The sequence below is a fragment of the Arachis hypogaea genome, chromosome 15 (genome assembly GCF_003086295.3).
Source record: "Arachis hypogaea cultivar Tifrunner chromosome 15, arahy.Tifrunner.gnm2.J5K5, whole genome shotgun sequence".
Classification (NCBI taxonomy): Eukaryota; Viridiplantae; Streptophyta; class Magnoliopsida; order Fabales; family Fabaceae; genus Arachis; species Arachis hypogaea.
Window position 1 is genome coordinate 104,211,264 of NC_092050.1, and position 24,978 is coordinate 104,236,241.

Genomic DNA, 24,978 nt, shown 5'->3' on the forward strand with positions numbered 1-24,978 from the left:
CAAAAATTATGTTTTATTATTGCATGAAATATTTTTTTTACAATTTAATTACTTTATTAGTCTCTATATTAGCATATCAATTGTTATATCAAAATGACAACTACATAACTATATCAGAGCAAGATATTACTCAAAATAGTATTTAAAGAGAAATACTTGAAAAATTAAAAAAAATTATTTATTTTGTTGGTCTTTATAATTTTATCATATTTATAATTAAATTTTTATATTTTTTATTTTAATTAAATTTTGACACTTTTTAATTTTGTAATTAGTCTATCTTAGTGTCAAAAACATTAAAATTAAGAGAATATTTTTTCCAAAAAGTATGTCAGATTTAATTATGTTCTTAATTATGGATAATTTTAATATGTTGAGAAATATTCCGCTAATTCTTAATATTTTTTATATTGGCAAGGGACCTAATTACAAAATTAAAAGTAGTGTACAGATCCAATTGAAAAGAAAATAAAAAGTATAAAAATTTAATTACAAATTTAATAAAATTATAAAGATCAGTAAAATAATTAAATATTTTTTTTTAAAAATTTTCAAGTATTTCTCTTTGGATACTATTTTAAGTAGTATCTTGCTTTGATGTAGTCATGTAGTTGCCACTCCAATGTAGCAATTGCCATGCTAATGTAGGCTACCACTTCATCAAATAACTATTAAAAGTGGTTTTTGTAACTGCATGAGTGCCTGTCGTGGCTGGCTTCTAGTCCTTATAGTCGTTAAATTAGTCATTGGGGTAATTGGAGGAACCTGTTTCGCGATTCCATTCACTGCTAAAGCCCAAGTAAATCTATAACAAGATTTCACTCGAAACTCACCAACTTGCAAAACAAGGAACAACACAACTCGAGCGTAAGGAGACGGATCTTTCGGGAATTTATTTTCTGTATAGATGCTGTGGAACAGACTATGAAACCATCTGGACTGGAATCAACATAAAAACCTTTGTATTGTTGATATGGAGGATAATCTGTTTCAATCCTTTTTCAGAAGCTAGATTGATGTGATCCGAATTATACAAGGGAATTATTGGTTATTCACAAAATACATTTTTAAGTTTCCAGAGATGGAGAACATGAATAGTCATTGAGAATTGTGATTTCTTTGCATGTACAAGTTTGGATTTAGATTTGGGGACTTGTCTAAGCACAATCTTCATGATGTTGTATTAGATGTATGGTTATTTTATATGAATATAAAGGAACGAAATTAAAGATCCTAAAGTGTGAAGATCTTCCAAATGCAATAATTATTGTTTTTAGAATATTTTATAGTTCATCTAATTTTTTTTAAAGCAAAGATATGCTGTATTTTTTTTTCTATGAGAAAATAAATGAGTGGACCACAAACGGACAACTGTACACGGAATTTTCAAAAGCCGAAGCATAGCTTACAATAAGAAGAAATATCTAGAAGAAATGAAACTTAAAAGAGTCAAAGAAGAAGAAGATTATCTTGAAGATGCAGAGAAAGAGGCGAACTCCACAGCAACGCTCACAGCCTGAGACAGTACTTCCTCAGTTGAGATTCTCTTTCCCTAAAAAATCATTAAATTCCTTGATAGTTAACTTCTCCATATGGTGAATATGAGCTGCATCATGAGTTGCTTACTATGGCTCCTAAATTTGATCAGATTCAAGCTCTCTTCCAATCACATCCATGAGGGTTGATTTTGGTGACCTGACAGAATATGCTGCCAGTCTAGCCTGCATCAGACCTCGGTGGAGACTGGGCATGATAAGAGATAGTGGAATACATTCTCTGATTGACGATGGTAGCGGAGGCAGGCAGGAAAGACTTGGGCCAAATTGGAATGGATTTTCATCATGGTAGGTAAGCCATTGTATTTGATACTTTGGTAGCTCTGAATCTGTGGTCTAATTGCTGTTCATGTACATGGTAGAAGTAAAAGGCTAATTCATATCCTGTAGAAACCGAATAGTGCCCATTAATTTTTTAACTCCAAATCAATTTATTTGCACCATGGGGAGCTCGATAGATTGTTTGAGCCTCTGCTTGGTTGAAGTTGCTGTTTATGATTTGTTAATCCCAATTGTCTCTGTCAACAACTATTTAACCCAAATTAAAGATTGGTCTAGGCTGTTGCCCTAGGTAATCTAAATGGGGGAGTGTCTCCAAACCAAGGATCATCCCTAATTCAGATTAACTCTATTTCCAATTTTTCATTTAAACACTCTCTCCAATATTTTTCTTCCCTCCGAGAGGCTTCTCCAAGCCTAGTATTGGGTAGAACCCCTTAGCTTAGCGATAGAATTATGATGCAACAATAATTGAATAAAGAAATCTGTGAAAATATGTATTGGAAGATTTAGCAAATGCAAAGGTATGATGGTCACACTTCTCCTTTACAATGATTTCTATTTACTTCTTCATATGGTAGTCTTTCATCCAATTGAGGGCCTTTCTCACTCTCTTGCCAACTGGGCCTGCTTCCTTAGTTGATCTAGCTCTAAGTTCTGCAATCTCTTCAATTGGGCTGGTTTGTGGGGCTGAGTTTGGAGTGCTTGTATCAGCTATTAGAGTGCTTATATCAGCTATTCCCTCCCCAGTAGGGTTGGCAATTCATACTCTACCCGCGGGTACCCAACCCGGTCCAACCCGTTTGGGTAGGGTACGGGTTTAGGGTGTACCCTACCCTACCCTATCCGCACCTCAAATATAACACATATTTTATAAAAATTAGGTATATAGTAAAGGAAGTGAGAATTAAACCCACAACCTCTCTTATGTAATGATTTACAATAAGTGAACAACCACTAAACTAGTTAGTTAATTTAGTAATTTAGAGCATTAGTTTGTTATTTTTTATGTTATTAATATGTGTAAAATTTGAAATGATTGATTTTTATATTTACTTTGAAAAAATTTGATATTTCTGCGGGTAGGGTAGGGTAGGGTAGGATTTAGAACTTTAGGGTGCGGGTAGGGTTAGGGTTGAGAGATTCTCAACCCACGGATAGGGTAGGGTAGAGTTTTAATAGAATTTTCAACCCGCGGGTAGGGTTAGGGTATGGTCAAAACCCTACCCTACCCTACCCATTGCCAGCCCTACTCCCCAGACAATAACCTTGCCCTCAAGGTCCAACTCTGGAAACATATGCAACAGCTGGTCGAAGTCCACCCAAGTTGTTTCCTCCTGTGGTAAGCCCTCCCAATCCACGAGGACCTGCTCCACTTGTTTCCCATCTCTTGAGACGGAGCACCTTCCTAAAATCGCTGTAGGTGCGGGTTGAAACGTCGCTGCCAGCACTGGGGTTGCCGTTGGTGGTTCTCCATGGAACTCCTTCAACATGGAGACATGGAAGACGGGGTGAATCGTGCTACCAGCTAGAAGCTCGAGGCGGTACGCCACTTTCCCAACACGGTGTAGGATGCGGAAAGAAGCGCCTGCCGAGCTTTGGATGCTCCCTATGGAAGAGGGATATTTGACGGTAAGGCTTCAAGTTGAGCGAAACCCAATCCCCCTCTTTGAATTCCTTGTCACGACGATGCCGGTCTGCTTGTTTCTTCATGCGGGTTCTTGCTTGGTGTAGGTAGAAACCCAACTCATCATTCAATATCTCACGAGTCCACAAAAAGAGATCGACCTCTAGCATAGGGGACGTGCCAGGGCAGTAGCCAGGGGGCAAGTTCATGGGAAAACCGTGCAACGCCTCTTGTGGTGTCATCTGTATAGCGGAGTGAAATGAGCTATTATAGCAAAATTCAGCCCAGGGAAGAAAGGCCACCCACTGTTATGGCTGCGAATGAGAGAAAGCACATAGATATTGCTCAAGGGAACGATTAGTGACCTCAGTCTGGCCGTCACTCTGCGGATGATACACCGTACTGTGTTGCAATTGGGTGCCGCCGAACTCAGAGGCTGCGCCAGAAGCGACTGAGGAAGAGGGGGTCTCGGTTAGAAACAATGATAGAGGGAAATCTGTGTAATTTTACCCCCCCCCCCCCATGCAATAAAGACCTTTGCCACTGAACTCGCAATGAAGCCAGCTCTCAGGGGTTCAAAATGAGCAGGTTTGCTGAAGCGATCAACCACCACCATAATAGCAGTGTAACCTGCTAACTAGGGTAACTGAACAATACCATTGAAAGTTCTGTCCATGGTCCATACGGCACAGAAAAAGGATTGCGGAGTCCCTGAGATTTGGAAGTCATGTATTTGGTAGATTGGCATGTGTTACATTGCCGAACAAATTTGTATATGTCCCTACGTAGGCCCGGCCAAAAAAATAATTCATCAACAGCCTTATAAGTCTTAAGTACCCCCGGATGCCCAGCCATAGGCGTCGCATGAAATTCAGTAAGTAGCTGGGTACAAAGGCCCTCAAAATCCGGCACCCATATCTTTCCTTTATACATAAGGAGCCCTTCTTGCAATAGATACTCAGGAGGCAACACTCTCTTCCGATATTGCTCCATCAATAACTGAGTGTCAGGGTCCTCCCTCGTAGCCCGTAAGAGTGATGGAGTCAATGAGGTATTGACAGTAGATAAAGCTTGAAGGCAGGCCTCAGAGGGTTCTTCACCCTGTCTTGATAAGGCATCAGCAGCTAAGTTCGTCTTGCCAGATCGATACACTACCTCAAAGTCGAATCCCAATAACTTTGTAAGGTAATATTGCTGTTCTGGTGTGATGACCACTTGGTTTATGAGTTCACGCAGACCCTGATGATCAGTCTTACTGCAGAACCAATGCCCCAACAAATAGTGCGGCCACTTGGCCACTGCCTGGATAATAGCGTAAAGCTCCCGAATATAAGCCGAAGCAGCTGACAAGCGCTGGTTAAGTCTTTTACTAAAGTAAGCTATGATGTCCCTGCTGTGAGAGTATTGCTCCTATGCCATGACCCGAGGCATTCGTCTCAACTGTGAAAGGTACAGAGAAATTAGGAAGAGCCAGCACTGGTGTGTGTGTCTGGGCTGATTTGAGTCTCTTAAAGGCAAGGTCAGCTATGTGGTCCCAGTGGAAGTTGTTGTGCTTGAGGAGTTCTGTCAATGGGGCAGCGAGGTGTGCGTACTTAGTCACCACATGCCCCAAATACTTGAGGTGTGGGTTTGGGCACCTAAGGCGCCATACTTGAGTGCCTAGAATTGGTGGCTCTGGAGAGGAGTTGCAATGGCGCTTGAGGTGCCAATTTGGGCGCCTAAGGCGCCACTATTGAGGCACCAAACTGGTGCCCTGGAGGTAGTGTGTGAAGGGCGTTTGGGGCACCAATTTGGGCGCCTAGAGCGCCACTATTGAGGCACCAAATTGGTGCCTTGGAGGTGGTGGGTGAAGGGCGCTTGGGGTGCCAATTTGGGCACCTAGAGCAGCACTCTTGATGTCCACAATGTTGGTGTCTTGGAGAAGGTTGCAAGGGCGCTTTAGGCGCCACTACAGGTGCCTCCCAAATGGTGCTTGCTCCCTTGTTCGAAGGCGCTAGAAAATTCAAGCACTTCGTTCTTCTTTTCTTCTCAGGCGTTGGAAGCGCCACTATAGGCGCTTGAGGTGCCATTATAGGAGCTCGAGGCGCCATTATAAGTGTCTCCAGGATGATGGTTCGAGCCTTGCTTGCTTGGATTTATGTTGCATGCTTCCTTAACTTTCACTGACTCCAAGACATGCATTCTTCATGTTCCTTACTTTATTAACTTCTAATCCCTTGTAACAAGAAATCAATAAACAACATTGCATCAAAGCATGGCTCATATAATCATGAATAATCCTTAAATACACAAATTCACAATCTAAGCTCATATATTCATGAATGAACCCAAATTCTACTTAATGTTTAATGATTTTCTTCATGTACAAATAAGTGATGATTAGCCATGAAACCACTTAATTATTGAATGAAATTCATGAAATAAAACCCTAAATAATTGAATAACTAACTAAGATGCAAAAGCATAACTAGTACCTTTGAATTTCTTCTCTCCAACTCTCCACCCAAAGTATTCAGACTTTATATCTTCTTGGATTCGATTTTTCCTTTAACTTCAAATTGCTTTCCATTCAGATAAATTAAATTCATTTTGTTGTCTAGTATCTTAGTTGCATCCTGACTAATCCTTGCCTTTACGATTCTGCTCTCCCTTTCCTGCACACGAAAAAAATAAACCTGTAATGTCCCTTCTAATGTCTCCCTTATCTTGTGACCAAGTTCTAGGATTTTACACTATGCTGGTAAACCCAAAAATTAGACCCAAATATGTACTTTGTGTAATCCTCTTCTCCTATTTCCATGCGAATACTCCACCGCCTAAGGTATATGATATAATTCTTAAAGAGCAACGATGATTCTCTCTCAATTCTTATCATATCAGTTTTCTTATTGAAGGAGAATTGATACCTCTATTATGACAACAAAGTAGGTTGAATCTGTCATTAGCCAGAGTTCTCTCACAAGTTTTCTCAGAAGCACAGGTTTAGTATGAGTAACTCCTACAGAATCCAAGCTATTGATAATGATTAAGAATCTCTCAAACATTTTATCAATGATTTTTCTTTCTTTCATAGAGAACATTTCATACTCTTTTCTAAGTATATCAATCCTTGTTTTCTTCACTTGTTGTGTGCCTTCATGTGTGATTTGGAGTTTATCCCTTTTTGATGTTTTGCATCTTGAAACCTTACGAAATTCTTCAAAGCTAATGGCGTAGTACATCATGTTGATAGCCTTGACATTGAGTTCCACCTTCTTTTTGTCTTCATCATTCCACTCGATCTCTTCTTTAAGAACCACTACTCACTCGGTGTTGGTCTTTGTTGGAATGTTCGGATCATTTATCATTATCTTCCATATGTTGTAATCGACAGACTGCACAAATATCCTCATTCTTTCTTTTCAATAGGTGTAGTTTTTGCCATTGAAAAATGGTGGTCTATTGTTGGATTGCCCTTCGGTAAGTGTGTAAGCAACAACATATGCTCCCATGTTGAACCTAGAGAAGGAGGTTGAACCTAGAGTCACTTTTTGCCTTTTTACTTAAATACCAAAACAGCTTTGAAACTTAGTTGATTCCGTCTGCAAAAACGATTTGTCTCATAAAATGTGAACTAAAAAATAGAGCAGAGAAGAGTTTGCACCACCAAATTTACAACTTTGATTTGCAATTTCGCCTCCAAATTTCATCCTTTCTCTCCATCAATTTGATGAACAAAAAAAAGCTTTCTTCTTTGCTGATATTTTTACCCAAATTAATATTTGGACAATGTTGCAGCAGCACATAAGCTTTAATGTTTGTCTAAATTGGTTCAAAAGACTGCATCTTTCTATTCAATATTTGGTCCAATATTCGCTACTGAAGTGCTTGGCCTTTTTGTTATTAGCAAGTCTACTATGAGTCTGCACAAATAAAACATTCATTAAACAAATTTTGGGCTTTAAACCTAACTAAATAATATTTGTTATTATTAAAAATAATATTATTATTTTCTAAACTTAACATTTTACTAATCCATTTCAATCCTACTATTTTTCCCCCTTTTTTTTTATCTTTCTTTTTTATCTCTCATTTAAATTTTATTGAGTAAAATTTTATGTTTTTCTATGTTAGAAGAATATAATAAAATTAAAGCAAACTTACTATAGGTATAAATTTTACAGTTAATTTACCTAAAATCACTTATTCACATAAATAATATTATCTTTTTTCTCTCTCGAGCTCATCAATATATAAAGTAAAAAAAAAAAAAAAAAGAAGCTCCCTGATGCTAATTCAAAGGATTTTCATTCATATAACACATATTTACATGTGTTGAAGGCTTTTTTTATAGACAAAACTGACAACAATTAAATAATATTAATATGAACACATTTGCATGGTGGTGATTAAGTGAGGACAACTTGAAAGAGTTGTATCCAAAGAACACATGAATTGTCATAGTAGTGTTAATCCAAATTAAGTTTGACTTGCCAAATTTTGCGTCTTCAAACTCTCTTATTTTTTTAGCATACGGAAATAATGATAGTTTTTTAAAATTTTTTGGGACTAAAATAAAAAATTTAAAATATTAAAAATTAAATTAAAATTTAACTCAAATATTGGTGACTAAAATAATATTTTATACTAATATTTTAACTTGGGTGTTCAAGCTTATAATTTTCTTTAGACTTCTAAATAAAATTGATTTAATGACTATCAATTATTAAAGGGGATATTTTTGTCTTCAATAATTTTAGAAATGATCGAAAATGTTTTATTTTTTTTTTGTCTCTAAATAAAACAGAAAAATACGATGGCGGCGAGCTGCTGATGGTATATTGTTACAATGCGAATATGGACAAATTGTAAAAGAGGTGATGAAAGTAATTCAATAAATATTTATATAAACATCATGATAGTATGCATTAATGAAGCCAAGTGGTTTTTCAAATAAATCACTTGGAAAAAAGATAAAAGAAAATTTACATTTTACAATAAATCACTCGAGGATAAGATAAAAGAAAATTTACATTTTACAATAAATCACACATTTTACACAAACACCAAATAAAGATCACTCCTTTAATAAGAGGAATGAATCTTAAGATGTTATTCCAGACATGGAAGCTGCATTACTGTATATGGCCAAACTATTTGAGAACACAGCAAGAACAATCATGACAACGGATAAAATCTTATCCTTCTCTGTTGCAATTCCATGAGGGTCCCTGAAAAAATAATGAAAATATACAGGCTAGTCATCATGATAAAAATACCTCTAAAAACAACTAACTTGGTGTAGCTTTAATTTGTACTATTCAAGCATATAATACCAGCTTTGATTAATAGTAAACATTACTTTCCAACACCAATTAACTGTGACATGTTGAAACTAGTTTATTAAAATTAATTTTAAAAATATATTTTTAAAAGTTGTGGTATTTATATTTGATAAACTGAACTAAAAATAATTTTTAATAAACACAAAGAATAATAATTATGTTTAATAAAATAATTTTTAAAAATTATAATGAATAAAAAATTAAAATAAATTTAAATATTTATTAATATAAAATTATATTAGACTTTTAAATTTTAATAACTACAAACTAATTTTAAAATAAAACTTAGATATTTTCAGAAGTATTTTTAACTCGCACCAACCTTTAATTATGTGAACATAACTCTATCACTAATAAATAACTTAATTTAGAAGAAAGGTAAAAAGAGAAACAAAAACTCACCTTATAGATATTGCAGCCGGGAAAACAAAGCCTATGCAAACTGTGGCAGTTGCTCCTGTGAACTGTAGAGCATACCATATGCTAGGCATAAAATTTGCAGCTATATACACTAAAGCAACGAGTACAATGGTGGTAGAAACAAACTTATACTTAGTTGCATTCAAAGACTTAGATGAAGCAAAGATAAATTCATCAAAGTTAAACCGTAGCGAAAAGAAGATAACAGGGAAGACAAGCATAAGGTGGAAGGCATAACTAATGCGAACAATGTCGTTCAGTAGACTGCTGTATGGGATTCCGAGGTCAACGTCGAAGTTGGCGAGAACGTCGTCAAGCGTTGACTCACCAAATAAAAGGAATCCAAATATGGCGGTAAGAATATAGATAACTGAACTCAAAGTCAATGATGCACGCACAACTGGCTGGATTCGGGAAGAATCTTGTAGCTCCATGTTTATTGTATGCACTGCAAAAAATATCCTTTTGTACATCAAACACTAAAAATTACTAAACATCATTGAATATATTGTGTAACCCACACATATACTGGTAGATTCTATATTGATAGTTTTTCTAAAATAATACATCAAAATCAAATTTGACAATTTTAGCATAATTTTAAAAATCATTAGAGAATTGACATATATATTGAAAATTAGTTTTTAAATTAATCATTTTGTGTTTCAAAATATTTACATATATTTCATATACTCTTAAAAGAGTAGTTATTTATATATTAAAATAATCAAACCTTTTTAAAAACCAAAAAGTAAATCAGTATCCTACTATATTTTTGTACTTTTCTTTATATTTCTTTGTTAAATTGATGTAATGAACGAAATAATAGTAGAACATTGAAAATTTAGAAACTACTAAATAGATGATGTCATACCATTGGAATGGCAAACAAATGCATTCACAAGAATTGGAACGGCTGTAAAGAGATTCCATATAGAATTCATGTCTGTAATATTTGGAAGCAACCTCGGAGTAGTTATGCCGCCATTAAATAATTTCATGAATGTGATTCCCACAATTATGACTAGAAAAACAAGTGCCAAAGCTACTGCAATAGCAGAAGTATATCGCAGTGAATCTGCAACCAAGAAAAGTAATGTCATATATTAGTTAGCATTTATTATAGACTATACATTAATAATTATGCTTAAATTCAAAGAGGGTAAAAATATAATATTTCAATAAGATTAAACTCTCAAATTATTTCTCGATGGTTTATATTGTGTCGGAAATAACATCATTTACTATTGAGAATCTTCAAGATCACATACTGCCTGATAAAGCACTAGAGAAATTCGTCACTCCTTAAGCAAAAGCAGCTAGAACAATATTATGTAACTGTTCCTGTTAGGTTAGACCGCGTATATTATACTCTTTAGTGCAATCTTTTTTGGATTTTGTGTTAATGCGGAATACTTATATATCAGACTGCCTTTTTATTTAGAATAATGGGTACTTCAAGATTATAATTTGAGTTCTTGGCTCCTTGTTTCGGTTGATAGTACATTCAAGAATAGCCTGGTACAGTGTTCTTCTGCATTTGAAATTTAAGACAAAATTCAGCAGATTTTCATTTCCTCCACCAAGACTACTATCAAACAGTTGCGCTATCAACTAAAGGCAGTCAATAAACTCAATCTTTCTACCATTGAGCATATTGAAAAAATCAAAACCCTTGTTGATTTACTTCATGCAGTTGGCTACATTATCATCACGGAAGATCATATTTCAGCCATTTGTGATGAATTATCTGAAGAATTCTCTACATACATGCATCCCTAGAATTCAAGCTATGCCTGAATTGTACACTACGGTGGAAATTGAGTCCATGATCAATTTTCATGAAGAAATATTAGAAAGATTTCATCAATCCTGAACCAATATTGCTCAAGCAAATCTGGCGTAGGAAACTTTCAATAATTCAAGATTTTGGCTCAAGGAGAAGGTGGAAGAAGAGGCATTGGAAGAGGTCGATTTGGTAGAGGCTTCTGGCAACAAAAATCTAGACCAAGCTGTCAACTATGCTCAAAGCCTAGGCATCCTGCTCTACAAGGTTTCCTCATATTCAATAAGAACTTCTACAGCTCCTCTTCATATACCTCTCCACAATAATCAACTAGTTCTTTTCAATTTGGTTGACCTCCATCCACCACCACCCTTCTCATTCCATCAACCAACTTTTTATCTGGCTATTCCATCATCATCGTCTGAATCTTTCTGGTGTCCAAATTTCAGACCTAGCCATCATCCCACAAATGATTCATCCAATTTGATCTCTACCTCTGATTATGTTGGTCGAGATTACCTCTTTGTTGCCAATGGCAGTGGTATCCATATATGTCATTCTGGCAATTCTATCTTAACTAACAATTCCAATAATGCTAGTTTTCTTTTAAAAGATATTCTGTTCATTCCTCAATTTGCAAAGAGTTTAATCACTGTGGCTAAATTTAAGATGAGCTGTAAATTGAGTTTCATATAAATTTTTTCAACACTCATCCCATGACAACAAAAGGTGCCACCAAATTGAGGGTACTGACTACTCATAAATATTTAGTGCTATTATCAAACCAGCAACAATTTGTATTGTGTTGTCCATGCATCAGTTTAATAAAAGATTAGGTTTTGAGACAATTTGACTTTAATAATGTTTTTTTGACTGACTGATTTAACTGAAAAGTTTTGATGCAACAACCTCCTGCCTTTGCAAGCTATAATTCTTTACAAGTTTGTAGATTGCACAAAGTCATTTATGACTTAAAACAAGCACCATGAGTTACTTCACTAAGCTCAGTAGCACTCTATTCAAGTTTGATTTTCCTAACACAAAGGTTGATCTCTCACTCTTTACTAGATTCACCAGTTCTTCAATAATCTTCGTCTTATTAGCATACGTAGATGAATAGAGTTAGTGATTTTCTAACACATACTTGTAATTTACTAACACATACTTCTCTTCATATCTCTTAAGCTAAATATATAAGTGATTTACTAACTTGTTTTGGCATGAATAATTCCAAGCCCATTCCCACTACTCCCATGATCTCTTACCTGAAGCTTACTATACATGGCACTGACTTTTTTGAAAATCCAACATTCTATTGCTTTATTGTTGGTGCTTTGTAATATGCCACATTAACTCATCATCCTGAAATTTCTTTTTCCATGAATAGAGTTAGTCGATTCATGCAACAACTACTGGTTCAACATTGGAGTACAGTATAGCTTATCTTGAGATATCCATCAGGCGTAGTCTTACATGGATTAGTTTTTAATCTTAGTATTGATTTTCATCTTGCTTTTTCAGATGCAGATTGGGAGTGATCCTAATGACAAACGCTCATCTAGTGGATATTGTGTATTCCTTAGAAACGATCCAAGTTTTTTGGTCAAGTCGAAAACAATATATTTTAGTAGTTCATCATCTTAAGCAGAATTTAGGTGTATTGCAAACACTGAAAATGAAATCTTATGGATTCAGAAGCTGCTTCATGAACTTAGAGTTCCCTATCCAGCCTCTCTTGTGATCTATTGTGACAACCTTAGTGTTGTCTTTCTTGCAGAAAATCTAGTCCTACACAATCGTACAAACTCTTTCTCTACCTCCATGTTTCTTTAAGAGATAGCTTACTAGCCCTTGAGCTTGAGGGGGATGTAGAGAATAGTAGTACTAGTGCAACAAAACCAAAATTAACTAATTCTATTATGACAACTCAAACAAAATTATCATACACTGATTTACTTAGTCAGTAAGCTATCTCTTAAATACCTATTCTCTGTATTGTAAATCACTTAATAATATGATTCAGATTAGATTGATTCATAGACACAATAATAATTCAGAATTTGAAACTCTCAGATTCAGTATCACTCATCATTTTTTCAATGAACACTCACCATTTTAAAAAAAGAACACATAGTATATATTAATCATACTTCCCTTCTGTTTGTACAATCAAAATGATTAATTTATCATTTTCTCACTAGTGATGATGGTGAGAAAATTTGTACTTTTAAATTTTAGAAGACCTATTTTGTCCTATACTTTACGCAGTCAAAATAGAAAACAAAAAATTGAATGTCCAACACAAAAAATGGTTAAGAACGAATCAAAATGAGAGCTTACTCCTTCGTTAAACATACCTATTTGCTTAAAGAATGCCAGTGGTGCAAGAACAAAAAGCGTTGTCATAAGAAGAACAAAAGTTCGCATAGTCCACCAATGTTCCCCAAACCATCCGTCTAATACACCAAAATGATGAATTCCAGTTGTCGAAGTTCCAGATAGCACATCGCCTGGCAGTGAAATCAAAGTAATTTATGCAAATTAAACTCAGAATCTCTTCATTCTTCAATTTATTTCTTTATATATATTGTTACCATTAAGCTTTAAGGTCCATTCATTTCAACCTTTTTATGTGACAATGAAATTATATATTTATATATGAGACGCTAAATATTGAAAGTACATAAATTTTTGGAATAAGAAAGGAGAAAACATTTCTTTAACCAATGTTCTATTCCTTGCAAATTTTTCTTACTATAAAACCACGAATCAAAACTTGTCCATTCGACTCGACAATACCTTTATAACCACCACTCAAACTTCCAAGTCAGACACAAACCAGCAAATTCTTAAAATTTAGAAAGAGTAATATTACGTGGTCAATGTTTTTAGCTAATATCAGTTAATTATTTTTAAACTGACTTGTTTATTTTAAATATTTTAAATTTTAAATTAAAAATCTTAATTTTAAATTTTAAAATTGGTTGATATTGAGTAACTAAAAGTTAATTTTTTTTTGTACTTGCTCTTTTTAGAGATAATACTCACACGTGTTGGGTATCCCAAGTGTACAACTTTTTTTTTTTTAATTAGAAAACAAACTTCTTGCATCTTCTCTAAACTAAAAAAAATAGAAAGATACACAAAGGCACACACATACATAACACTTATATTAAAGAAAATATACTGTAAAAATTCAGATAAATAATAAATAATTAATTAATAATTAAATCAGAATAAAAAATTATAAATTTTATATTTATAATTCAAAAAAAATATCAGTGAGAATTTAATTTAAAAAATAAAATTAAGTGAAAAAATATAATTAATTGTAGAAAAATGTATACTGGTATTAAAATTTATTTTACTGACCTAAATTTGTTCGGTACTATGAGTGAAAAAGTTAAAATTTTAAAAATAACAAGAAAAATATTTAAAACGCTCTGGATATTTATCTTAAAAATTTTGATCCAAGATAAGATTAAACGAACCAAAAATCATAAACGGGACCATGTTGGACTCAAAACCCAAGTTAACACTTATAAAACCCCTCCATTCAACACCAATTTAGCACTCCATCCTCATTGAAAGAGAGAGGGGCACGGTAGGGGAAGAAGAGAGTGCCCTAACCCTTTTGTTACCTGTAAGGCCCACATCGGTTGGAGAGGGGAACGAAGCATGCCTTATAAGGGTGTGGATATCTCTCCCTAGCATGACGCGTTTTGACGAGTGAGTGTGGGGGGCTTCGGCTAGCATCCCTATCGTCAAAGGCAAAACCGTGAGGCCTTGTGTGCCAAAGCGGACAATATCGTGCTAGCGGGTGGTTTGAGCTGTTACAGATGGTATCAGAGCCAGAACCCGGATCGATGTGCCAGCGAGGGCGCTGGGCTCCCTTAGGGGGTGGATTGTAAGGCCCACATCGGTTGGAGAGGGGAACGAAGCATGCCTTATAAGGGTGTGGATACCTCTCCCTAGCATGACGCGTTTTGACGAGTGAGTGTGGGGGGGCTTAGGCTATCATCCCTATCGTCAAAGGCAAAATCGTGAGGCCTTGTGTGCCAAAGCGGACAATATCATGCTAGCAGGTGGTCTGGGCTGTTACAGATGGTATCAGAGCCGGAACCCGGATCGATGTGCCAGCGAGGGCGCTGGACTCCCTTAGGGGGGTGGATTGTAAGGCCCACATCGGTTGGAGAGGGGAACGAAGCATGCCTTATAAGGGTGTGGATACCTCTCCCTAGCATGACGCGTTTTGACGAGTGAGTGTGGGGGGCTTAGGCTATTATCCCTATCGTCAAAAGCAAAACCGTGAGGCCTTGTGTGCCAAAGCGGACAATATCGTGCTAGCGGGTGGTCTGGGCTGTTACAGATGGTATCAGAGCCAGAACCCGGATCGATGTGCCAGCGAGGGCGCTGGGCTCCCTTAGGGGGTGGATTGTAAGGCCCACATTGGTTGGAGAGGGGAACGAAGCATGCCTTATAAGGGTGTGGATACCTCTCCCTAGCATGACGCGTTTTGACGAGTGAGTGTGGGGGGCTTAGGCTATCATCCCTATCGTCAAAGACAAAACCGTGAGGCCTTGTGTGCCAAAGCGGATCGATGTGCCAGCGAGGGCGCTGGGCTCCCTTAGGGGGTGGATTGTAAGCCCCACATCGGTTGGAGAGGGGAACGAAGCATGCCTTATAAGGGTGTGGATACCTCTCCCTAGCATGACGCGTTTTGACGAGTGAGTGTGGGGGGCTTAGGCTATCATCCCTATCGTCAAAGGCAAAACCGTGAGGCCTTGTGTGCCAAAGCGGACAATATCGTGCTAGCGGGTGGTCTGGGCTGTTACATTACCTATTCATCATCTTTGATTGCTCATAACTTTTGCTATGGAGCTCCAATCGCAGCACTGTTGGGCCACGCGAAGCTTATGGCCTCCTCTTTAATTTTATCCGATTAGTTTGGTAAGTAACTCGAAATTCCAACTCCAGTTTCTCATTCAAAACTAATTTTGTGTTTTGAGCATGGGTATTGAGGATTTTTGGTGATTTTGATGTTATAGAAGTTTTCTAACTTGAGTTTTTGGTGATTTTCATTACTAAATTTAGTGGGTTAAGGTAAGGAAACCTAATTCCTTCATTATCCTTAATTTTAAGTAAGAACTCTAGTATGAATGTTGAAATAATTATTGTGATTAGATTATATGGATTAGCTTGGATTGCTTGGTGGATGTTGGGTGCAAGTTGGGTTTGCTCGGGTTGAGTTGATATGGAGAGATTGCTTCATTTGATTGGTGGAGCTTTTGTTTGGAGGAGGATTGATCAAGCTTGGGTCCATTCTTTTTGGTGAGGAAAGTCAAGTGTTGGAAAGCCTAGGTATGGGTATGGGTCTTAATTTCGGATAGACATTGTATAACACTATGTGAAGACTTAGGTTAATTGCCGCTATGATAGGATTGAATGAAAAATAGTGTACGTTGATGATGAATTATGTGTTGGTATGATTTTGTGCATTGAATTGCTTGGTGTGTAATATGTGTTGATTTGAATGAAATTGGATATGAGATCGTGGATTTATTGCCTATTATGGTGATATGTGTGAAAATTAGATCGGAGGCTATGATAGGGAGAAGTATCCCCCTATTTGGTAAGTTATAGTAAGTTGGATAATTGTCATGTTATGATTTGTTGAGAAATTGGTGAGATTTGATTGAATAAGTACATTGTTGGTATTGATTTAGATGAAAAACCTAGGAAGTGATAAATTGAATTGGAGTTAGGCCCCTGATGGATAGATTGGTTGATTAGATTTTAAATGGCTAGGGAATGAATGGAAATTGGTAGTTGTGTAAAGGTAATGTCTAGAATTGGCTTTGGGTGGTATTGGAATGGAATGAATTGAGAAAATTGGTAAATGAGCGTTGTGCAGAAAATTGGTAAATTGTGGTTTTCAACCAATTTCGACAGGCCATAACTTGATGCTCGGAGTTTGGAATTGAGATATATTTATCTCAAATTAAAGCTAGTGAAAAGACCTTTAAAATCATCTAAATGAATAAGTGCACAAAAAGTTATAGAAATTGAATTTTGAAGGTTAAAAACTGAATTCTGCAGAAGTTGCAGAAAGTTAGGGTGATGCGTATGCACGACCCATGCGACGCATGAGGGGTGTTACAGAAGTAAAATAGTTTCATGCGCATACCATGCATGCGCACAAAGGCCAAATCATGCGTACACACAGCCCATGTATACCTACGAGTTGTATTTTGGAATTGAACAATTTTCGTGTGCATTTCTGCACGTATGCACAAAAATGGATTTGTACGTACGCATGAGGTATGCGTACCCACAACTGTCCTGTTTTTTAGAAAATATTGATTTTAACTGGTTTTGCCTATTAAATTATTTTTTCACCTCTATAACCTCGTTTAAGATCTGAGAACTAATTTTTAGGCTCTGGAAGGCGTAATAGTATATTGAAGGCATTAAATTGAATTATTGTTGGATAAATGCTTGGTTAAATCGGATGACATGTTGCGAAAATGGTGGCTTTATCCCATTTGTGGTGAGGACGGGGATTTCATTCCGCTCACATGTTAAAGAAATTGGAAAACTGATACATGAATGGGAGTTTATAGATTCGAATTGATGAAATGGATAACTAATTGGGGTTAATGAGTTAAATTACTTATGAGATTACTTATGAGATTACTAAGAACACTGATAATGATTGATTATGGTCTGAATGGCTGGATTGGCAAGGTTTAGGTGATATCTCGCTTGTGTATTGACTGAATATTTGTTTGTGACAAGGTCTGGGTGTTATCCCGCTGGTGTATTGATCTGTTATTGCTTTGGCACCAACACCGGACAAGGTCGAAGGTCTCATCCCGCTTGTTCCATGGTTGCAGTGTAGTTGTGGAGACGAAGGTTTTATCCCGCCCGTTGTGAGGATGATGGTGTTATTTCGCTCACGAGATGAAAGAATTAGTAAATTGAATGAGAATATGGTTAATGAATTTAATGATTTCAAAAGCTGATTAAAGACTTTACTGTAAACTAATGTTTTCTCGTGGCAAGGACGGTGGTAAATCCCGTTTGCACATTGAACTGAGCTATGCTAGGACAAGGACAATGATTAATCCTTTTTCGGATAAGGACGGTGGTTAATCTCACTTGCACATTGATTGATATTTGTTTTGAACAAGAACCGTTGGTTAATCCCGCTTGTTCAAGGTACCCAGTAAAGACGGTGGAGAATCTCGCTTACACGTGGACTAATGTAATAGGTCAAATGGTCTTCCTATACTCAACTAAGAGGTCGCGAGTTCGAGTCTCCCTATCTTTGTTTAAAAAAATTGGGTTAGGGAGAAGTTGGATTTTGACAAAAAAAAATTACAAAAATATCCCCTTGCTAAAAAAATACTAAACCTAGCGAAAAATTCCGTCCCACCCTGCCAAAGTTCGCAGTTTAAGTATATATATATATATATATATATTCTATTTTCTGATATCGACGCTTTTACCGTTAATAATTTCGAGTGTGGTGCGATTATTATTTTGTTATTTTTTTTATAGATTTTTAGTTAAATTATATTCTTTTAAATACTATGTATATATTTATTCGTTTTTAGAAGTGGTAATACCTCACCATTTTTGATTTATGATTATAATGTAAGATTTTATTATATAGTATAGGGTGCTACATATCCTAAAGGCCTTACGTCATATCTAATCCACTGAATTATTTGATGCTTTATACATCAGTAGTTAGATTTAAAGTTGTCTTGCTAATTATTATGTCGACAATTTGACTAATAATTTGACGAAGAACAATGATTGATTTTAAATCTTTAGATATAAAAAATTTAGTATTATATTATAAAATTATTTATTTTAACATATAAACTATCAAACAAAGAGATATATAAATTATTAGGGAGTTATTCAAATAAAGATGTTAAAAATATTTTTTTATGAAAATATTTTGTACAAAAGTATAATTTATTTATTTGGCTACACTTTTAAATAAAAACAATACTTTTATAACATCAAAATCTAATTCTACAATTTATCATCCAAGAGTAAAAAAAGAAAAAATTTTCACAGACAATTATAAAATTTTCATTGGAGTACGCACCAAATAATATATTTAGTAAAAATTATATAAAAAGTTATTATTATTATTATTATTATTATTATTATTATTATTCAACGATTAACTCTTATTTTTAATAATTATTGTTAAGTAGTATTAGAAAGAAAGAAGAAAAATGCAGGGACTGTATATTTTTACTATTTGGACTTTTGGAAATTAAATTGATAAATCTCCACAATTTAATATAAAAGAAAACATCAATTAGCTAGCATGATTTAGTCATTTATTAAAGCAGCATCTTTTAAGGTGTTAATATAAAATATATCAAAACTAAATTTCTGAGAAATGTCTTTGTTCAATACAAACATGTCAATTTGAAAGTTTTATAAAGTGGTCCGTCCAAAGAACTCACTAGAAAAATATTAGAATTTTCAGTTGGTTGCAATATTTTCTGCACATGAGAATTGTGTGTCTTTTTATGTGTCATTGCATGTGTTGTTTATATATATTTATCTTGGCAGTATTGAATTCATCATACTTTGTCATGACCTCATTATTGTTCAGCACCATTGCTGTTCAATAATTATAGGTGTGTTACAGGCTTACAGCCACACAAACATGCACTTCAATAATTAGGGAAAACCTTATCTTGTTCTACTCAGGATTCTCATATGCCACTTTTTATCTTTGATGCTAATTAATCGGTATTAAAATATGTTATTATAAAAGAACAATGGAGAACGTGACTTTACTAGTGCTAGACTTGAGTGCTCAACTAAACGGGTGACAAGTTTCTAACATTTTGATAAATGACAATGAACCACGCTATTATTGGTACTTAACATACATGTGACATTGTTAAACAAAAACCGTGATAGAAAGAATGACAGAATGAGAGGCAGGACAAGTATTAGGTTTTATTGTGTCTCTATCTTTCTGAATCTTATGATACCATTAACAAAAATAATATTTGTGTATTAAAATTAGTCATTATATATTTTTATATTTAATATATATTTTATTTGATAGCTGATTTTGGTGTATATTTTAAATGATTATAGTATCAAATATATCTACATGCTACTTTTATATCTAATGGAAGAAACGCTATTTTTAGAGGATTCTTAGGACTGATTGTTAAAGATGAAGAGAATGACAACTGTTCATGTTCAACCTTGTCGGTGATCTGATGGTAGTTTTATTTGTAAAATAATACTATTTCTTATTATATTTTTTATAATTTTCTTTTAATAATATGGATTTTTTTTATCTATTCTTAAGTTTTGTCAATTATTTTTAACATTATGTATAAAAAAATTTGTAAATAAAAACAATAATACATATAGCGTTTTTCTTTGTTTTACACTATTTAATTTACGTTCTATTGCTACTTTTCTGTGATCTGATGTTTAGTTTTGTACGTCTTCCCTTCCTATTTTGCCTGATGAGTGAGTTTTATTTATATAAGATATTACAAAAATAATAAATATAAATATATAATTACACAAATAATTTTTGTATGGTATCTTATTGTCGAAAATTTCTTTGATGAAGAATGAAGAGTTTAGCAATTTTAAAAATAGTATGTATTGCATATGATATTTTTAATTTATTTATTTTTTCATTATAAAAAATATTATTTTATTATTCATTCAATTCTTTTTATTAACATAATATGATTTTGAGAGCAATTTCGATGGAATATTATTTGAATATCATTTCTAGTATTTACGGTAATCAAACTAATTTAAAATTAAAATTTATTTTGAATATAATATTTAAAATAAAACTGATATAAACCATATTATTTAAAAAAAAATAATTAAATAGTATCACTTATATAATTTATTAAATAGAGTAATTAAAAATAATATAAAAATTAAATTAAATATTAAAATAATAAATTTTATATTCAATCTGAAATCAATATTATATAATAAATAGTTAGATGAGACTTTGAAAAGTCCAAAAAGAAAATTGAACTAGAAGGAAGTGTCGGAGATGCTCTTACTATCTTTGTGGTTTGTCTATTTTGGGCGGGTCCCATTGTTATCCATGACCATAATATAGCTTTCATTTTCTGTTTTCAATCTCTGTCAAAGTGGGATAAAACTGACCACCACCACCACCTCAAAAGAAATGCTCAAAAGCGATGCGGACATGGACGCAAGCTTCTGTGATTGGATTCTAATTTTTTCTGTTTATTATCCCTCAGCATCTCATGAGACAATTCCGTGTCACTTTCTATTATTTTTTCTTTTTGTTCAAACATTTATGTTCGAGTCACTATCGATTAGGCCACATCTTTTTCTTTTTCTTTTTCTTTTTTTACATAGCTCAGCCTAGGGGTGATATGGTATATATTAGGAATAATAAGATGAGTTAGATGTTTATGTTGGGTAATTAGAGCTGAATTAAACTTGATCAAACTACTGTATGTGAAATAGTTGAATTAAATTTCAACTTTTTACTGCATTATATTTTAGAAAATAATTATAACCCAATAATGAACGAAAATATTTAGGCGATATGTATAAATTAAGTCTAATCTTGTTCTTAATCTAATATTTAAATGTACGTATAAATTTAAAGTTTTTGTATAGTAAAATCATAAAGCTTCTTCAGAATATAGAAGGAGAACATATATAATATTTAATCTAAAATAACAAAAATACTTTATATTGCATAGTCGTTTTCATTTGAACCTGTTTTAATTTCAGTAACAATAATGATAATTTTAATTCACAAATTTAATTTTAATGTATCGACAAATTAAAAAGATTCATATATGTTTGAAAATTAGTTGTTTTTATCAGGGCGACAATCATATAAAACTTTATACAATGAAAACTAAATCCTTTTACAATGATATCTACAAAATAAAAATAAAAATAAAAACAAAAATATCATTGACGGATACTTTTATTATTCATATATAAAAAGCACACACGTATTTCCTTCATTTCTCTCTTGCACGTTTTAACTTCCTACGTACTATCTACGGTTAGCTGTGATGGTTGTGTTTGTTTTAAACAACAACATTACTGCAATATCTTTGATTTTGCATGCTGTCATTCATATTTTCCATAATTGTTTTTAAGGTAGAATTGTTTAAAGTGTTTGACGATGATTATAATTGACTAAACGTCTTTTTTCCATTTAGCGTATACGCTTATATGCTCAGAACTTGTCAAGAAATTGTAGTAGTAAATGTAGTATATATAAGACTCTTAACAAAAGTCGTGCATCTCTCTCTCTCTCTCTCTCTCTCTCTCTATATATATATATATATATATATATATAATTGACTAATAAACATCTTTCTTCCAATTAGCATATACGCTAAATATGCGCAGAAGTTATCAAGAAATTGAAGTAGAAATGTGCATCTCTCTCTCTCTCTCCAAGTTATTGGAGTATACGGAAAGATTATCCATTAATCAATAACAAGAATTCCTAAGTAAGACGTAAGGAAAGGATTGTGACTTGTGAAAAGAACGTAAACACTTGCTAAATACTAAATACTATAAATCAATCAAGATCAGATAACACACAATACTATTTCCATTTCAAACAACAACAACAACAACAATAATAATAATAATAATAACGTTCTATAATACATGCACATTATTATTAAAATAAAAAATTCATTAATAAAAATATTAAAGAATTATCATATAATTTTAAGTTTCCACTAGTAAAATATTTATTGCATGCTAACGTAAATAATTTTGAATGATAATATATTTTCCCCCTCAAAGATAATAATTGTATTTCAAAAGGTATCTAATCATTAGAAAAGTAATTAATAATGTTTAGTTCTAATAATTAACAGTATATAGAAAAATTTAAACTGTAATTCTATTTCAAATATATTCTTTTATATAAAATTTACATGATTAAATATATCTACTTCATATAAATTTAAAACCTACTAAATTAATTACCTTGACATCAGAAATTAAAAACATTGAGAAATTTAGAAAAAGTATAGTTAGACAATGAGAATGTTAAACAATATGAACAATGAATATGTTGGATGTTTAATTCAATAGGTATATAGATGATTATGTTCATTATTTTTAATTGGATAGTTATTTTTTTTTTATTCGACTTACTCATGTACAGTTAACAATGGCTGGATCTTCAATTCACTAAGTGTACTGTGCAGATGATTACTCTAATGTTAAGGTTTAGGAAGTAATTTAGGGTGGAGTGTTTTTTTACTTTACTGGGTCAATTTTAGAGCCCATTATTTATATTGTTTACAAAAGTCATTGTCTACCTAACAAACAAAAAAATTTAAATATTGAAACAATGATTCCACATAGGAAAAGTATAGGTAAACAATAAAAATATTAAACAATGTGAACAATGAATGTATGGATGTTCATTTTACTAAATGTATGGATAGTTATTCTAATATTAAGATTTAGGCAGGTAATTTAGAGGTGTAGTATATTTTTATTTGATTGATGATTGTTCATATTGTTCAAGAAAGTCATTGATTTACCTAACATTGTCCTTCGACATAATAGCTTTAAGTTAACAATCATGCACAACAAAATCAACGAGTAAAATAATTATTAGTGTAAAATACATGTTAAAATATAAAATACACATTAAAATATAAATTAATACATATATTTATACACAAATAAATTGTAGTTGATTTTTGGTGTATGTGCAAATAATATTATAATTAAATTAATTAATTAATTATTAAAATGGAGTAGTAATAGGAATTACCAATTATAATCATGTAGACAACAAGTATCCCAAAATTGTTGACAAAGATACATATCTGGAACAACCTTCTTCCAACACGTCCAAATGCAGATTCCATGACTTGAGAATATGTTACGGCATTCCCCACTTTGCTGAACCTCATCAGAACATCCAAAGAGTACTCAGCAAGAACAGCAAGAATCGCAATGGCACCAACCCCCAAGGCAAGGCCTAGAACCTTCATGGTTGCCGGTAAGGCCATGATCCCGGCGCCAATGATGGTGGTCGACAAATTGAACACGGCCCCTGTAAATGATGCGGCCGGCGGCTCATTATAGGGGTCGCCGGTCTTTGTCTTTGATATCTTGTTTGGTAGTAGAAGAGGAGTTTGTTCGTTGTTCACTAGGATAGTGGTGTGGTGTTGTTGTTGTTCATTGTTTTTCTTATACAGTGTCATTTTTCAAGAAATCTCTCTTGAATCTTTTTTATGCTGCCTATGATGGCTTTAGAGAATGTTTTTTCTGTTGGTGGTGGAAGGAATGGGAATTAAAGAGAAAGATTGTGATGAGAGTGGTTTGATTTAATTTCTGCCACATATATATACTAAACTAAAACATGTACAGGTAAGAATAGCTTTTTCCATTCATTTTCATTCGTTATTGTTTGGATAAGAAAAGGAAGGCCCGCGCTTGTTCAGGTGAAACGAAACTGAAATTTAATCAATAAAATATACTGTGTAATGTGTACGAAAGTTATATAGAATGAATTTGACCTTGTCATCAAATTAATAAAATGTAATAATATATATGCTTGTTCCCTTTTTCTCTTTTCGTTTTGTTTTGACGATAAATTTAAAAAAAAGCTTAAACCCAACTTAAACATAGTTTAATCGAAATATAATTACATTTATTAAAATCTTAATGTATCTTATTGTTATCAAAATTGGACTGAAGTCCGGTTCAATCGTAAAACCGGTGAAGCCGGTGAAGTTTGAAATAAATTCCAGAATTTCAAGCGTGGAACATGCGCTATAAGTGCATTAACTCCCACTCATCACCTGCCACCGACACAAGCGAGTAATTCTTATTTAATGCCTTAGTGAAACTATAGGGTAATTTATTTACATAGATAAAATATTGAGAATGAATATTTTACAAATGTACTAAAATAAA

General features: G+C 33.6%; 1 protein-coding gene and 2 long non-coding RNA genes across 3 annotated transcripts; 2 read left to right on the forward strand and 1 right to left on the reverse strand.

The window, feature by feature from the left end:
- Nucleotides 1-757: 757 nt before the first annotated feature.
- On the forward strand, nucleotides 758-13,064 carry LOC112750457 (uncharacterized). Its single transcript, XR_003175833.3, has 3 exons — nucleotides 758-1,535; nucleotides 1,649-1,848; nucleotides 12,514-13,064. It is a non-coding gene; the product is annotated as an uncharacterized lncRNA (long non-coding RNA).
- On the forward strand, nucleotides 3,570-5,714 carry LOC140178957 (uncharacterized). The gene is made up of 2 exons (XR_011872137.1): nucleotides 3,570-4,647; nucleotides 4,724-5,714. It is a non-coding gene; the product is annotated as an uncharacterized lncRNA (long non-coding RNA).
- LOC112750456 (amino acid transporter AVT6B) lies at nucleotides 8,329-24,697 on the reverse strand. Its single transcript, XM_025799191.3, has 5 exons — nucleotides 23,828-24,697; nucleotides 13,350-13,502; nucleotides 10,081-10,284; nucleotides 9,189-9,654; nucleotides 8,329-8,672 (listed from the first exon to the last, which is right to left on the reverse strand). The coding sequence occupies exons 1-5, from the start codon at nucleotides 24,261-24,263 to the stop codon at nucleotides 8,546-8,548; spliced, it is 1,386 nt and encodes a 461-aa protein (XP_025654976.1). The 5' UTR covers nucleotides 24,264-24,697; the 3' UTR covers nucleotides 8,329-8,545.
- Between the last annotated feature and the right edge of the window lie 281 nt (nucleotides 24,698-24,978).